This window comes from Hyposmocoma kahamanoa, unplaced genomic scaffold, assembly GCF_003589595.1.
Source record: "Hyposmocoma kahamanoa isolate Upper Pololo Valley unplaced genomic scaffold, ASM358959v1 296, whole genome shotgun sequence".
Classification (NCBI taxonomy): Eukaryota; Metazoa; Arthropoda; class Insecta; order Lepidoptera; family Cosmopterigidae; genus Hyposmocoma; species Hyposmocoma kahamanoa.
The window spans coordinates 997,485-1,013,743 of NW_020653780.1; the positions used below are offsets into that span (position 1 = coordinate 997,485).

Sequence of the window (16,259 nt, forward strand, 5' to 3'; positions counted from 1 at the left end):
CGCAAGCCGAAGCTCTTATGGAAATTTATTGTAAGTGCACCACACCACTAAAATGAAGTGCCTGGTATGGAATACAGTCATTAATAGTTGTCGGATATACCAATGATTTTTTCACTTTTTACCGTAATTTGCTGTTGAAATATAGAGGAGGAACGGAATGGCGTGACATTATTACGTTTTTTGTTTAATACATAAGAAAAAATAAGTTAATCCAACAACAATATAAGAATTTGACTTACTATAAATCTTAAAGGTCTAATTACCGGGAATATGACCTGAACTGTAAAGAAGCTAGAAATGTCAAATTAAAACTCAAAGTGTAATTGTAAACTTTAAAGTGAAATAATAAATAAAAAGCAGTACCTTTTGTTTGTGTTTTCCTTGTTACTAAATGTGTTTTTGTGTTTTCATGTGCAATAAATAATGAAATAAATAAAAAAGCAACTTGATGTGTAAAGTTTTTACATTTTTCACTTTATATATAGGTATGACTTTAAATATTATATGAAATTACAAACAATATATTAAATATTTTTTTATTGAATTGATATTCAATTTTTTTTTAAATTACTCCACTAGTTTGTCATAATTATTAATACAAAGTAGAAAAAGCAACTTTCTCAAACACGTATCTTATAAAGAGTGATTATTCAGGAGATAGCAAAAATTTTTATTTATTTTAAATTTCTTATCAAGGATGTTAATTTGGATGCATTACTTTAAGAAAAAGTAAAAGCCAGTATGTGAATATGAAGGAAATTTGATTTGAAATCATCCTGCAAATATGTACCTGTATACAAGGCATTTTTTGCATTTCAGTTACTTTGTTTTTTAGGATGCGAGATTGAGAAAGTAAGGCGACAAAATGTCATTTTACTCCGCCTTCAAAAATGACAGACTGCACCGGACATGGCAATTGTTTAAGATCTCTTTGTTGAATTGATCACGGTCGACATTACAATGTGTTAATTCGGTATAAGGCTCATGATGTGACTGTTGGCTTACAGATTTCCCTAAAGAAGGTCCGCGTATCACGGGTCACGACCGTTCGTACATTTTGAGTGAACCGTTGGATGTCAACTGCTCGTCGGCAAAGGCGTTTCCAGCTCCTGAACTCCAATGGCTCATTGACGGACAGAAAGTAAGCATTTTTGTTAAAGTAAATAGATTTAATAAGCATTTACCGACTTAAATACACACAGCCTCAGGTTTTGCTGTAGAAATTTGCACCGTGGCATAAGTGTAATAAGACCACACATGCAAAATAACAACTTTTTTAAAGAAGAGGTTTAAAGATTCTGCTAATGAAATTCGTCGATAACTTTTTTATGTTTAAACAGAGAACTTGCAAAATTTGCCTATAAGCCGTGGTAGCCTAATGGTTTGATCTACTGCCTCTCAAACAGAGGCCGCAGGTTCGAATCCGGGCTTGCACCTCGTGAGTTTTTAGAATTTATGTGCGAAATTTAATTTCAAATTCATTACCTTCTCGCTGAAGGAAAACGTCGTGAAAAAACCTGCAAATCCAAGAAGGTTCACTCGAAAAACGTGAGAAGACCCCAACCCACAATGGGCCAGCGTGGCGGACTATGGCCTAAACCCTATACTAAGAAAAGACCCAAATACAGCAGTGGAACGTAAAAATGATGATGAGGATGAATATGCTTTTATTAAATAAAAACATAAATATTTATATCTGTTATTAAAATTAATTTTGTGATTATAAAAACTTCACATAATGTTCGTAATTCGTTCTATGTCGTTCGTATTATTTTTATAACTTTCATATAATAAAAGCACGTTTGACCTGTGATCACATGTGTCTTTGTTATACCAAGGGTAGTTGTCATTTGTTAGTTAACGTAAAATTTACAACAAATAATTTTTAACATAATAATTATCAATGTTATAAGCATAACTATAAGTGTCAAATGTGGCCTCTTATTTGGTGACGACTATAAGTAGATGTCATGTAATAAAAGGATCCACTCTGCTAATGTCGCCGCCGAGAAAAGGTTGTGACGCTGATTTTCAGTGGATCCTAAAGCTGAGTGAGTACTGGACGTGTGTGTCGCGTATAAACTAATTGCAGTCTGCCTCAAAAACGTTTAATTAATCAGGAAGATGGTTTAAAGTAAAATACACGCATATTTTACTTTACAAGCACGGTCGATTTTGTGCGCCATATACCATATGGTGTGCAAAAGACTTATAGTGTACCGAGCCTTTGTTTCGTACATAATAAACATTCTGAATACAGCTGTAATATAAAAAACAATTAATTTTGTTTGGGTGACTATACCTTAAAAGTGCCATGGTGATTGGTGACTCAAATGTCTGGATATTGTCGTGAACATTGACACCGACTGTTTGTATCGATTTAGTAGCAGTAGAGCTCCAGGGAAGTACAGCCACCTTACCTATTCCTGCCGCCAAGCAGTAATGTGAGCATTAATGCGTTCCGATTTTGACGGGTAAAGGTGCTGCTGAAGTTACAGGCACATGGAACTTGTCAACTTATGTCTCAGAGTGACGGGCGCAGTAGCAGTGCCCCACAGATCTTTGAGATTTAAAACTCTTAGTGGCAGGCACAGTGTCACTTACCACCAGGCCCACGACTAGTTCGTCCTGTCACTTGATGTCATAAAAAAAGAACATACTTTACGTAAATGACAAGATTATGGTAAATGTCCCAACATGGGAAAGTATTTTTAGAATTTTTCGTTTCTTTCAGGTGACCGAGCGTACCTGGCTTATCGCATACGGAGCAAGGCCAGCAGCTCAAGGTCTGCTGGTGTCTACGCTCGGACTTAGGGCACCCATGAAGCGTCGCATGAGACTTCGGTGTATCGCCTCTATTGGCACTCATAGAAGGGAAAAGACTGTCGTTATAGGCAAGTTATTTTTATAAAATGAGCCCTAAGAATCTCACATGCATGACAACTTGCGCGAGAGCGACATAGAAGCGCGAGATATTGCTATTCTCTATGCAAGAATACCAGTATTTCTCGCCGTATGTCCTTGTCCAATAGAAGATTCTAGGGTACATTACACTTATTATAGATACATAATATATACTGCCCCTGTGGCCGCACGGTTAACATGCTGATCTGCTGCACAGAGGTCCCGGGTTCGAGTCACGGGCCGGGAGAAATATTTATATGACCTACATTTATTTCTCTCGTAAGTTTGGAAGTAATTTGTGATCGTCTATGAGTGTATTCATGGCACCCGCGATACGGAGTTTCCTTATGAGTATTTGCGTTGTTATTAATATATTCTAAGTCTATTTGAAATTTGGTAGGCATAATAAATTTGTTACTTAGAACTTGTTAGACACCGGAATATAGTTTTACTGCTCTGGTTCGTGGTTGGTTCAGCAGGTGTCCTTTGCCATCCAGCACGATAATGCTGCCAGTAGGGTGCACAAGAGGAGCCTGCACGACGTACCATACCTTTTACCATACTATTTCGCACCCTGGGCAACAATCGACGAGCATCTTACTTAATCCTTTCGCCACGATAGCTAGTATTACAGTGTTTGCATTCGATTCGATAAGAAGAAGCTGCCAGTACAATGGAAACTTTTGAGCCAGACACGATACTGGGCGGGGTTAGAAATTTTTGACGATCTCATTTAAATAATACAAAAAACTGGGAATTGTATTATAATGCCTAGATTATATTGATGAAACCATTAGGCTGATCTTTGGGTTGTAAATTTATGATCGATCATCTTTTTAATGTCTGTTCATATTACATATGTTCCTGTTGAATAAACATTAGAGTTGATAAACATATCATACATAGAAAATTTTAGTTAACGTTTAACTGCCTCCGTGGCCGAACGGTTACCATGTCGGACTGCCACGCAGAGGTCCCAGGTTCGATTCCCGGGCCGAGAGAAGTAGTTGTATGGCCTACAATTATTTCTCTCGTGAGTTTGGGTGTAATTTTTGGTTGTCTGTGTGTGTGTCCATGGCACCCGCGACACAGGGTTTCCCTAGTGCGGGGCTATGTTGAGTGTGTGTGTTATTAAAAAAAAATGTAGAGTACGCTCTTGAGAATGAACAGCATCGTAGTGTGATGTGTAAAGGTTTCCATCTTATATTTGTTAGGTACCTTTTTTTCGACTAGGACAGAATGAAGTAATCCGAAACCACAGTAGATACAGAGAAACCATCTCCGGTACCATTATTATGTATACAGGGTGATAAAAAAATCGCTATTTTTTTTCCTGTCCACAAGATTCAGTAATGGAATACATTAGTGAAATAAAACAAATAAATTCCCCATTTTTTTTGTTTTAATATTTCCCAATGATTTCTAATGCGCGGTTACCTCAAAGTAGTAAATAAAATTGAGTTATCTAGACGCCTAGGCGCCAAGACGTCGCGTCGCGCGGACGACGGACCTGCGTTGTTGTCTGTCAAGTACATAAACTCGCGCGCTGGATGCCCACTGCCCCTCTCCGTTCTTGTTGCTATAGCAACGGCGTCTGATTATCGTCGGGTGTCAATATTGTTCACCATTTTGCCGAAAACTTTGTGACGTTATAACTTATTTATTTGTTAAGTATTTGGAAAAAACCGAACATGTAATATTTTATTTCCATTATACAGTATACTCCTTTAAAATGGTCAGCAGTTTTTTTGTCACCCTAATTACGAAATCAATCAGATATATTTCATATTCTTTTTTACAAAACGATACTTTGAAAAGCTTGCAATGGGAGATATGGGCTCAAACACGTACATTGTTTGATGAAATTTTTCAAGTGTGTATTTTTGTTTCAGAAATTTCTTCTTCAGCCAGGCGAAAGGACATCAACTTCCTTTTAATTTTCATAGTAATAAGTGTCAAGTACATCCTCAATACGATAACGTGATATATACAATAGTTTTTTGTAAATATTCTTGCTTAGAATAACATTTTCCGGAAATACATAATAGAGCAAAATAAAAAGAATCGATTATTTAAAACATTATTATTGACATTTATTTTACAACTTCAAAAATACACTCTTACAATAGTATTAAGAAACTTACATAATCAATTTTTTTATGATTAGTGACACAAAGATCGAATACTAAGAAAATTTCCTTCGATCGGGCTGGATTTCAATTTTCCAACCAGTGACTGGTGTTCTTCCAAGTTGGTTACGGAACGAATCAGCAAGTCGTAATGAATTTGTCTATGTGCTTATTGCAAATCTTTGTTTTTGACTTTTAACGACTTAGGAAATGAAACTATTTTTCCGGATATAATCGGGTATATTTGTTTTTTTCAAACAAACCGACGTTTCGGGCCCTTTACAGGTCACATGGTCACGGTTGACTGAGGTGGTACAGTCTTCAACCAGTTACGTCTAATATTGATGTAAACCACCCTATTTTTTCACTACAGTTACAATAGTTATTAATTAAATACCTTATTTTTCATAATTTTTTTATTAAATACCTTAGTCCTCAGCCGAGCATCTATCAAGACCTATTTCAAGCCCCTGAGGAAGATTTCTCAGTTCCTGAGACCCGTGAAATGTAATATCTCCTTACAGGATGCAGGAGTTTACAAGCTTGACTGTGAGTGCGGACTCTCTAATATTGGACAAACAAAGCGAAGTATTTGTACCCGCGTCAAAGAACATATAGCTGATGTCAAACACTGTCGCATAACCAAGTCTGCAGTCTGCGAGCATGTCATGGATAAACATACATATTCAATGAAGTTTGAGAAACCCCAGGTCCTCGCAAAAGAAGTCCGTTATCTACCCAGGATGCTGCGAGAGACCATTGAAATTAAAAAACATCCTAATTTCAACAGGGAAGATGATTTCTCCGTACCACCAGTTTGGGATCCAGTATTTCCTCTAATGAAAAATCCCAAACAGACATAAGACTGCAATACTAATTAATATGTTTTAGTTTATTCTAATTTCTATTATTAATTAATAATAAATAAAATAATTTGTAAAACTTAATATTGCATAAATTGGAATGTTTTCTTTGTAAAATTAAAAATAAGGTATTTAATTAATAACTATTGTAACTATAGTGAAAAAATAGGGTGATTTGCATCAATATTAGACATGACTCATGACAGACATGATAGTGTAGTAAAAATTTGTATTTTAATTTTATAGTTTTTCATTTAAATCCGGAAATTTCATTTCCTATGTGTAACAATCGCGAAAACTTAATAGTTTTTTGTTACACTTTATATAACTAATAAAATAATTTTTCAATTATGTAATTTTTTTTTGTTGTATTGATCGATATATAATAAGAAACCATTTCCTAGATGGGTTTGTAATGATGATTTTTCTTATCAGAGTACAAAGATTTTTTTAAATAAACACCTCGTCTGTGTTGTCGGAGTAACGTAATGTCTGAGTAAAATCATGTCGATGTAACATGTTGTTGGAGTAGCGTAGTGTCTGTGTAAAATAATATCGAAGTAACATATTGTCGGAGTAACGTAATGTCTGAGTAAAATCATGTCGATGTAACATGTTGTCGGAGTCGCGTGTGTCGAAGTTCAATAACTGGTTGAAGACTGTACCACCTCACCGTGACCTGTAAAGGGCCCATGGTCACGGGCCCAGGGGTTTGTTTGAAAAAACAAATATACACGATTTAAATGCGGAAAAATAGTTTCATTTCCTATGTGTAACAATCGCGAAAACCTATGAACTCGATATTATAACGACTTTTTTGCCGTAGCGCCATCTATGAGAAATCTATGAAAGTTTTTTTTTACTCTGCCAGGTACCTTGCAGCTCCCAGCGGCTGACTATTGATGTCGCTTTAATCATTGTAATATTAAGTTTAATCAATAACACGGTATTTTGTTACCATGATATTCATTTTTTGTGAATTACTCCACTAGTTTTTTATAATTATTAATAAACAAACACAAGGGTTTATATATGCTGTACAATATTTATAAAGATGTTAACAAAAGGAGGAACTTATAGGGCATTTACAAAGTTTTACAATTTATGACAGGATTGAAACAGATGATTTTTCGTATCCAACTTCAAATTATTGATAAAACACATTAGTCAAATTTTAAAAGCACTTATCAAACAACTGCTGAGCGATATGTTCATTTTCTCCTCCTATCGGGTATGAAAACGTAATGCCTCCGATTTACCAGGTCTTAGCAGACGAAGTCAGCTTCGTCAGTTTGAAAATCTGAACAAGAGAGTGACTGATTAATTTGTCTTCTATACAATTTACGAGTATAATATAAAGCCTTTAAAGCGCCATGGCTTTGTATAATACATAAATAATAAGAGTAACTTAATAAACAATTAAGTAACAGTAACAGTTTGTATGCAGCGATACTTTTGCTCATAATTTTTGTTTCATAGTTGATGCTTGAAGATAGTCACGTATTTCCGGTGCCCTTACAAAAATTTCCAACAGCACAGCTTTCTTTGTAACTTATTCTTCTCAGGATCGTCAGAGTCGCTGTCACTGTCGCTCATTTTGTCTTTACTCCGGACTAAGGATTTACCACACCTTGCTGGTTTCTTTTCGAGAAATTTCTTTATCATCGTGGCTCTATCTACAAATTGGAGACACTTAACTCGAACGCATTCCTTAGCTCTCTCACCATCAATTTCATACATTATAGCATACTCGAAACATTTTACTCCAAGTTGGTACTGAAGGAAAGCTTTTTCATAGTTTTTATTCTTGTCTTCTTCTGTTGCTTTAGTAACAAAGTCTATGGCCTCTTGCAAGGAGCTTGGTAAAAGCATGCTTGGATATTAAATTCTTACCTGAAAAGAGCAATATAATTAATGTGTACGTAATTATGTATAGACTTGAAAGCATTAGGTATACTCGACCACACCTTAAGCTATTTATATAATTAATCCTTTCATTAGGGTGCGTAGAGATCTGGCGAATGCGCCGCAAATGCGCCTGTTTACGAAAGGCTCTCGAGCTGCATACGTGCATTACGTAGTGCACGTGCTAACATGCATTTAACTGCACGCTGCATGCAGCGCGCGCGCGGCGCACATGCAGCGCGTTTGCGGCGCATTCGCCAGATCTGTACGCACCTTTACACTATAAATTTGACCGTAAGTGACATAATATGATAAAATTCCCAGCAAATAATTGTGACAAGTTTGTGTAGCTTTACTTGTGGCCCACCAAGTCATTTTACAAATTATCAATAATTTTTTTAGCTTCTCAGTAAATGTCATTGTTTTAATAAATTATGTTTACCTAAGATTCAATCTGAATATAAATTTACGTATACATATCATTATAAGAAAAAAGAAAAACACACAGTTCTAGATTTTAGGAGGTGAAATGTGGGGACTTGCCACTCGCGTCCAGCAATCTTAAAATTACTATGAATAAAATAAGAACAGTCGGAGAAAATTTGAGACAGAGCACCCGAAGGCGTCATACGGGGCAACGGCCGGCACGGCGTGTCGTTAAACCAATCGTGGTTTAGCGACACGTGGGGAATTTGCAAATTGTGTGATAAATGTGAATTTAATAATTGATCTTTAGTTGAAAACCAAAATTACTTAAAATCTGTAACACTTAAAGGGAAATAGCTCCATACAAAAACAGTATCAAAAATAGATATTTTATTCTTAAATAATTGGTTTTGGACTTTTATTTTCATTAAATAAAATTATCAAATAAAGTACATACTATCATGTAACACATTGGCACATGCTTTAGACAATATCCTTAGGTGTATCATATACTTTTTGTAACCGACCGTTATTTAATAGTAAATACGTAAACCATTTAATCTACGAGTAGCAAAACAGTTTGTAATGCTCTTGTTGCAGTGACTCGCCTTAAGTATAACTTCAGATTCTTAATTGCAGTGGGGTACTCAAAATACAACTTAATTATCGAAAGGGCTAAAATATACAGTTTTACTCGATAAAAAAATTATAACCGCTACATTGGTTTACTTCAGCTACTTTCACAGTTTAATGACAAGCAACATTTAGCTTTGGGGTAATACCGCCGATATGAATAGAATCTTTATCCAGATCATCTTTAATAATAATAATAATAATAATAACGCCCACACTCAACATAGCCCCGCACTAGGGAAACCCTGTGTCGCAGGTTCCATGGACACACACATAGACAACCACAAAAGAGAGAAATAAATGTAGGCCATGCAAATATTTCTCCCGGCCTGGGAATTCAATCTGGGACCTTTGCGTGGCTGTCCGGCATGGTAACCGTTCGGCCACAAAGGCACGAATATTTTACAGGGAAGTTTAAAAAATCAACCTTCTTCCACTAGAGTCACAGTACATTTTATGAAAATGTAATTTATATTAAGAATAACAGTATTTTTTTTATTAACGTCTACGTCATTTACGTGAAACATTACGGGAAAGCAATATAGTATGAGCTACCATGGGTTCTGTGCCTCTACCATGAGATTACAAGTTTTCGCTAGCGACCGCGTTATACGTTTGTATACAAAATGTTGTTTCTTCTTGTAACCGCTAGAGGCGCAGTATAATTTGACATACAAAATTTTGAAGCAATTTCCACGGTCACGTCACGACAACTGCCACAGTAAACTCGTGGTAGGGGCACTTAAAAGGCCCAACCATTGGTTCATTTGAAAAATATATATATACGCTATTTAGATCCGAAAACATTGTCTCGTTTCCAATGTGTAACTACCACAAAAAAGAATTTCAATAAATAATTTCAACATACATTACATATATGTACGATATCATATAATCAAAACATCAATACCATAATAAAGATAAAATAGGAAAAAATATACATGAGTGTATCTATAAGCATAAGAAATTATAATAATTATATAAAATTCAGCTTTTAATAAATTTTCATCATAACTAAAACCACGATGACACCAAGACGGAAATGAAAAAAAATCAATGTATAAAAAACGATTTAGAAAAAAAAATAACAAAAATAAAAAAATAAAAACAGTCCTCATATATATTTTACCTCTATTCTAATGATTATTTAGAATAATTTGAAATTTTTCGTAGAATTCCCAACACTGTCAAGAGCACAACAAGTGCTTCACTTTGGACCGTTGTTATCGCTGCGTAATAGAGGTTAATGTAAATCATATCAAAGTTGCCGCGCTCTTGACCCTACTTTGACAGGAGCGTTGAGGAAAATGGCATAAAAAAATAGCAAATATCTTAACTACATATGCGTAGGTTAAAAATATTATATATCATATCAGCCGAAAGACGTCCACTGCAGTCTGGCAATCTTTGGGGGAGGCCTACGTTCAGACGTAGGCCTCCCCCGAAGATTGCTAGACTTGCCTGTCGGACGCGACGTGCATCCATCGGTTACCCACCGCCCTTGCCAGGTCATCCGTCCATCTGGTTGGGGCCCATGCCACTGAATTCCTTCCGATTCGGGGTCTTCATTCAAAAACCTTTCTGCCCCAACGACCGTCAGTTCTACGCGCTATGTGCCCTGCCGACTTCAACTTGCTAATCTTTTGAGCTATGTCGGTGACTTACGTTCTTCTACAGATCTCCTCATTTCTGATTCGATCACGTAGAGAAATGCCGAACATTGCTCGCTCCATAGCTCGTTGAGGGACTTTAAGCTTTTTTATAACGCCCATATTAAGTGACTGCGTCTCAGAACCGTAGGTCATAGGATAGAGGATAGTTGCAAATAAACACTGGTAATGCTAGCTTATTGCGCAATAACGTGTATTTTGGCAAAATTTACATTAGTGGATTAGAACAACGTCGTCATGGACAAATTTAATAACGGTAATTACGACTTTACAAAAAAAATCACACTTACCTTCAAATAGACTGTTAAGACGTAGAAATAAATCCTATTTTGTCATTTTAAAGAGGAATTTAGAAAATATGTTCTTTTCGGACTCCAAGGTATGCAAAAGAAGCTCCTTGGTAAAGCAGACGCTTTGTTGTTAATTCTCACTCAATCACTGGCACTCTCCGTTCTCACGCCCAGACTGCAGCAAATTATTATAAAACTTTATTAATCAGTATCACAGTAATCCAAAACGGGAGAAACCAAATTCAGCAATTGGTTAGTCGTATTTTATGTCAACCAATCAACGACTGTAAAATTATGTTGCATCAGCTTCCGTTTATCAGCAGTTTGTTTGGAATCCCGCTAAAGCAAGTATGGCACTGATAAGCTCTAGTAGTGCCTACAACAGTCGATAATATGGATAAAAGAATGAATTAATTAATATTATAATATATTTAAAAAGTATATACCTACTACCTGCTAAGAGGTAAACATGAAATAAAAATATATTGCAATGAAACGAATTGTATACGGTTATAATAATTGTATTTAAGTACATGATCGAATAATATAATTTTAGCAAAAAATGAAATTTTGACTTATTCCCATCTGAACCCTAAAACTAATCCACCGCCAATTTTAAATTGCAACTGATCCCCTCTTTATTTTGCTACTCCCAACGGAACTACTCACTGTATTTGTAAGGTAAGTACAGTCAAGAGAAAAAGAAGTTTTAAAATCAAAGTTAATACAGTTATATAAGTTAGTACAGTAAACGTCACTTTGTTTGAAAATATACGCGATTTAAATCCGGAAAAAGAGTTTCATTTCCTATACTTCTTATTATTTTTGTGACTTTCATGTGATAAAAACGCTTTTATACATGTTGACAATGTAGCTTTATTACACTAAAGGTGCCAATAGGCAATTGGACAACAATCAGAACAAAGTTTAAAATATACTTAGAAATACGTTTGTATAATAAAAACGATCAATTAATCAATATTTTTGTGATATAATAAGGGTTTGTATTTTTTAATCAGTATACAAAATCTGAAAATTGTAATAAACCAGCTTAACAAGAAAAGGCCCCGTTAGTTAGAGGTAAACAGCTTTTAAAGTTACACTCATTTACTTAATTTCTTACACTGAACCATAATATAAACTAACATGAATGAACATAACACATAAAAATACTCAATTGAATTGTACAATTTGCATCGCATCTTGCGTAAAGACGTTTAGGTAGATTCCTTTACAAATTAAGTTATGTACCTACCTTACCTATGCGAGTCATTTCATGTAACAACATCGAACAAGCAGCATTCATATTCTCCACAGCAGAATGAATCACTTGTGTGAAAAAATGAACAATTGCTTCTATCTGTACTGATATGAAATTATTTAAAGTTGTATCGCACCAAAATTTAATTTCCAGTTCTTGTGTATAGATAGAGGCAATGTGTAAATGTACACCTTACTTAATAGGCATCTCATTAATCATATTCAAATCCATGTTTTAAAATTAGCTATAAGTTGTCTATAAGTTCCCCTAATAAAATGAAATAAATAAATTGCCTATGCACATGAAGACCATTACTGGGGTTATTTTTTTATAATACCAAGTGACGAGACGAACAAGTTGTGGACCTGTTGGTAAGCGACACGCCTGTCCATAACAGTTGCAGTGTCACTCAGAGCTTTAAATAGCAAAGATCCGAAAGGCACTGCCAGTACGCCCGTCACCCTGAGACACAAGTTCACAAGTTCCATGTGCCTGTAATTTCACCAGCACCCCTTACCCTTCAAAATCGGAACGCAGTATACATTACTGCTTGGTGGCAGAAATAGGTAAGGTAGTTCTTTCCTCAATGAACTCGTTTACAAGGAGCTCTACTGCTACTATATAATACATTTTTAAGATACACGAACATATTTTTACATATGTCAAGACAGTTGGGTTGTTGGCTTCTGTAACAACAAGCTTTGCCAAGTATGACTTACCAGGAGGTCCAAAAAGTACGATACCCTTCTATGGTATCTTCTTCTCTCCGAAGACGTACCGAAATGAGAACTTAATAGAAAGATCGGGCTACCTTAATGGTTTCCTTAGCAGCATCAAGGCCAGCAATATCACTTCATTTTACTTTTCAGTTTCTTCAAGTTTTCCTACCCAGACGCTCGTCGACAACCAAGAATCTTGCCAGCACATGTACGCAACGATACGTCTTTTGCTTATACTCCTGTTTGATAGTTGGTACTTCAAGATAGTTGATAGTAGATAGAGTAGTAGACGTATTTCCTGGGCCCCTAACAAAAATTCCAACAGCAAAGTCTCTTGTCTAACTTTTTTTTCTCAGGATCGTCAGAGTCGCTTTCACTGTCACTCATTTTGTATTTATTCTTCCTTCGTCGTTCCTTTTCGAGGTATTCCTTTATTATTGTGGCTCTATCTACATACAGGAGACACTTAGCTCTGGCGATTTTCCTAACTCTCTCACTTTTAATTTCATATGTCGAAGCATACTCGAAACATTTAATTCCATGTTCATAAAGAATTAGAGCTTCTTCATACTTTCCATTCTTATCTTCTTCTACTGCTTTAGTAACAAGATCAACGGCCGCTTGCACTGACTTTAGTAATGTCATGCTTGGATATTAAATCCTTATCTGGAAACAGAATATAATTAATGAGTAATTATGTATACATTTGAATACGTTAAGTATACTCGACCACACCTTAAGCTATATATCTAAGCAGTAGAGCTCCTTGTGAAAGAGTTCGTCCAGGGAAGTACTGCCACCTTTCCTATTTCTGCCGCCAAGCAGTAATGTTAGCATTACTGTGCTGTTCAAATTACAGGCACATGAGATTTGTCAACTTATTTCTCAGTGTGACGGGCGCAGAGGCAGTGCCCCTCAAATCTTTGTGATTTGAAGCTCTGAGTGGCACTGCAACTGTTATGGACAGGCGTGTAGTTCACCATCAGGCGCACGACTTGCTCGTCACTTGATATTATAAAAAAACATTGTAATGCAAAATAAACGTGATATATAGGGGTTAAAGTATGAAATTGCCGTTTTATTGCAATAGGTTCTTTGAATTTTCATAGAATCTTCATGGTTTGAGGTTTTCGAATGAAACTTTTTTCAAATGGTTTCTGTGATTTTTTTTTTTTTAATTTGTAACATTTGAATATCGACTTTCAATTGTTTTTGTTATTCAATTTAGACAAGAAAGATGGATACTGCGAAAATTCGAGTGATTTTTGAATACGAGTTCCGACGCGGAACTAACGCGGTAGAAACAGCCCGCAATATCAATGCTGCGTTTGGAGAGGGGTCTACTAATGAACGCACCGTGCGATTTTGGTTTAAACGCTTTCGTGATGGAAATTTCACACAGGTGAATAACGATGAATTAAGAGAGATAGTGGAAGCCGATCCTAGTCAAACTATCCAGGAATTAGCGGCATGGTTTAACGTTACCTTACCCACAATATTGACTCACTTGCGTCAAATCAATAAAATAAAAAAATACGAAAAATGGGTGCCTCATGATTTGACTGATCTGCAGAAAGAAACGCGTGTTGAAACTTGTGTTGCCTTGTTGAACCGGTACAGAAATGAAGGAATATTGGATCGAATTGTAACATGTGATGAAAAGTGGATTCTTTATGATAACCGGAAAAGAAAAATGCAATGGCTGACCCCAAGTCAAATGCCACAACAGTGTCCTAAAGCAAAACTTACCAATAAAAAGGTAATGGTAACTGTTTGGTGGTCTCAGCATGGTGTTATTCACTATAGTTTTCTCCGATCTGGTCAAGCAATAACGGCAGATGTCTATTGTGCCGAACTCCGAACCATGTTGACAAAACTAGCAGTAAAACAGCCCCGACTCATGAATCGATCTTCACCATTATTGCTCCACGACAACGCGAGACCTCACACAGCACGAGAAACCATTTTGACCCTTCAGGAACTGCAGTTAGAAACCATTCGTCATCCTCCGTATTCACCAGACCTTGCTCCAACGGACTACCATTTTTTTCGTGATTTGGACAATTATCTACGTGACAAGAAGTTTTCTTCCCAGGAGGCAGTACAAAATGCTTTCACACAGTTTGTGCAGTCTAGATCGTCGGAGTTCTATCGCAAAGGCATTAATAACCTTCCCATTAGATGGCAGCAATGTATAGATAATAATGGCAACTATTTTGATTAAATAAATTTGTTAAAAATTTAAAAAATAAACAATTTAGATTTTCAGTACAAATCGGCAATTTCATACTTTAACCCCTATTATTATATCTTACTTGTGGCCCACCACATGCAATTTGTCAATAGGCTTCGAACCAAAGGTTGGTCGGAGCAAGGACAATTTGTTCAGGTGGGGATTTTCGGATGGTTCTAACCTGGACTGCTTGTGCGGTGCGATTCAAACGATGGCCCACCTCATATCGTGCCCTGCGTGCCCTAACACCTGCACGCTTGAGGATTTAATGGCGGCTACTAGTGACGTGGTCGGCGTGGCTGAGTTCTGGGCCACAATAGTGTAATGTGTGTCATCGATACGATAAGAAGAAGAAGAAGAGGAATTTTTATTACTTCTCAATAAATGTCATTGTTCTAATAAATTATGCTTAGGTGTTGATGTAACAAGTATATTATCAACCTCATCATCACTTTCCATCAAGTGACATGGATATAAATGCGCACTTATTTTTTGTTAAAGAAAACCTAATTGTACCAGAATTTTATAATGTATATTAATACCTATTTCATGAAATGAAAAAAATACACAACACGACAAAATACACATGAGTACGTCAATAAATATAGAAACAGTTTACGTTAATTTTATCTTAATCAAAGCCACGATTATACCGTCACGGACAACATAACAGAGCGTTCTACCTTAGTGTTGGCTAACGGAAAAATATGAACGTACAAAAATAATGTGAAAAAATCTTGAACCTTGGAACGTTATTATCGCAACCAGCATAGACTCTGTCTCTATGCAATATAGAGGTGAATTTCAATCTTCGCGCGTCAAGGTTAAAGCTGTCTTGGCCCTATAGCCAGAGCATTGAGGAAAATGGTTCAAAAAACTAGCATGCACGTAGGTTACAAATATAAAAAATATGGATGGAAGGTAATTGCAAATGAACACAGTTTGTGCTAGCTTGTTGCGCAATAAGTTGTATTTTGGCAAAATGGGCATAAGTGGGTTAGAATGACGTCGTCATTGTCAAATTTAATAACGGTAACTAAATGTACTTTATAAAAAAAAATCATACTTACTTTCAAATGGACTGTTAAGAGTAGAAATACATCCTATTTCGTAATTTTAAAGACGAATTCAGGAAATATGTTCTTGTCGGACTTCAGTGTCCAAAAGGAACTTCTTGATAAAGTGCACGCTTGTTGCTATTTTTCTTTTCGCAATCACTGGCAATC

The 16,259-nt window shown here is 36.0% G+C and overlaps 1 protein-coding gene and 1 long non-coding RNA gene across 2 annotated transcripts in view; one reads left to right on the top strand and one right to left on the bottom strand.

Annotated features, from left to right (window-relative positions):
• LOC113229229 overlaps positions 1 to 3,139 on the top strand; it is a 60,006-nt gene extending 56,867 nt beyond the window's left edge. The window contains exons 4-5 of the mRNA XM_026462757.1: positions 1,008 to 1,141; positions 2,735 to 3,139. Coding sequence (XP_026318542.1) covers positions 1,008 to 1,141; positions 2,735 to 2,911 — 311 coding nt within the window. The 3' untranslated portion in view covers positions 2,912 to 3,139. The remainder of the gene's footprint in view (positions 1 to 1,007; positions 1,142 to 2,734) is intronic.
• Positions 3,140 to 7,141: 4,002 nt separating this feature from the next.
• LOC113229282 lies at positions 7,142 to 10,992 on the bottom strand. Its single transcript, XR_003310397.1, has 2 exons — positions 10,821 to 10,992; positions 7,142 to 7,789 (listed from the first exon to the last, which is right to left on the bottom strand). It is a non-coding gene; the product is annotated as an uncharacterized LOC113229282 (long non-coding RNA).
• Positions 10,993 to 16,259: the final 5,267 nt, after the last annotated feature.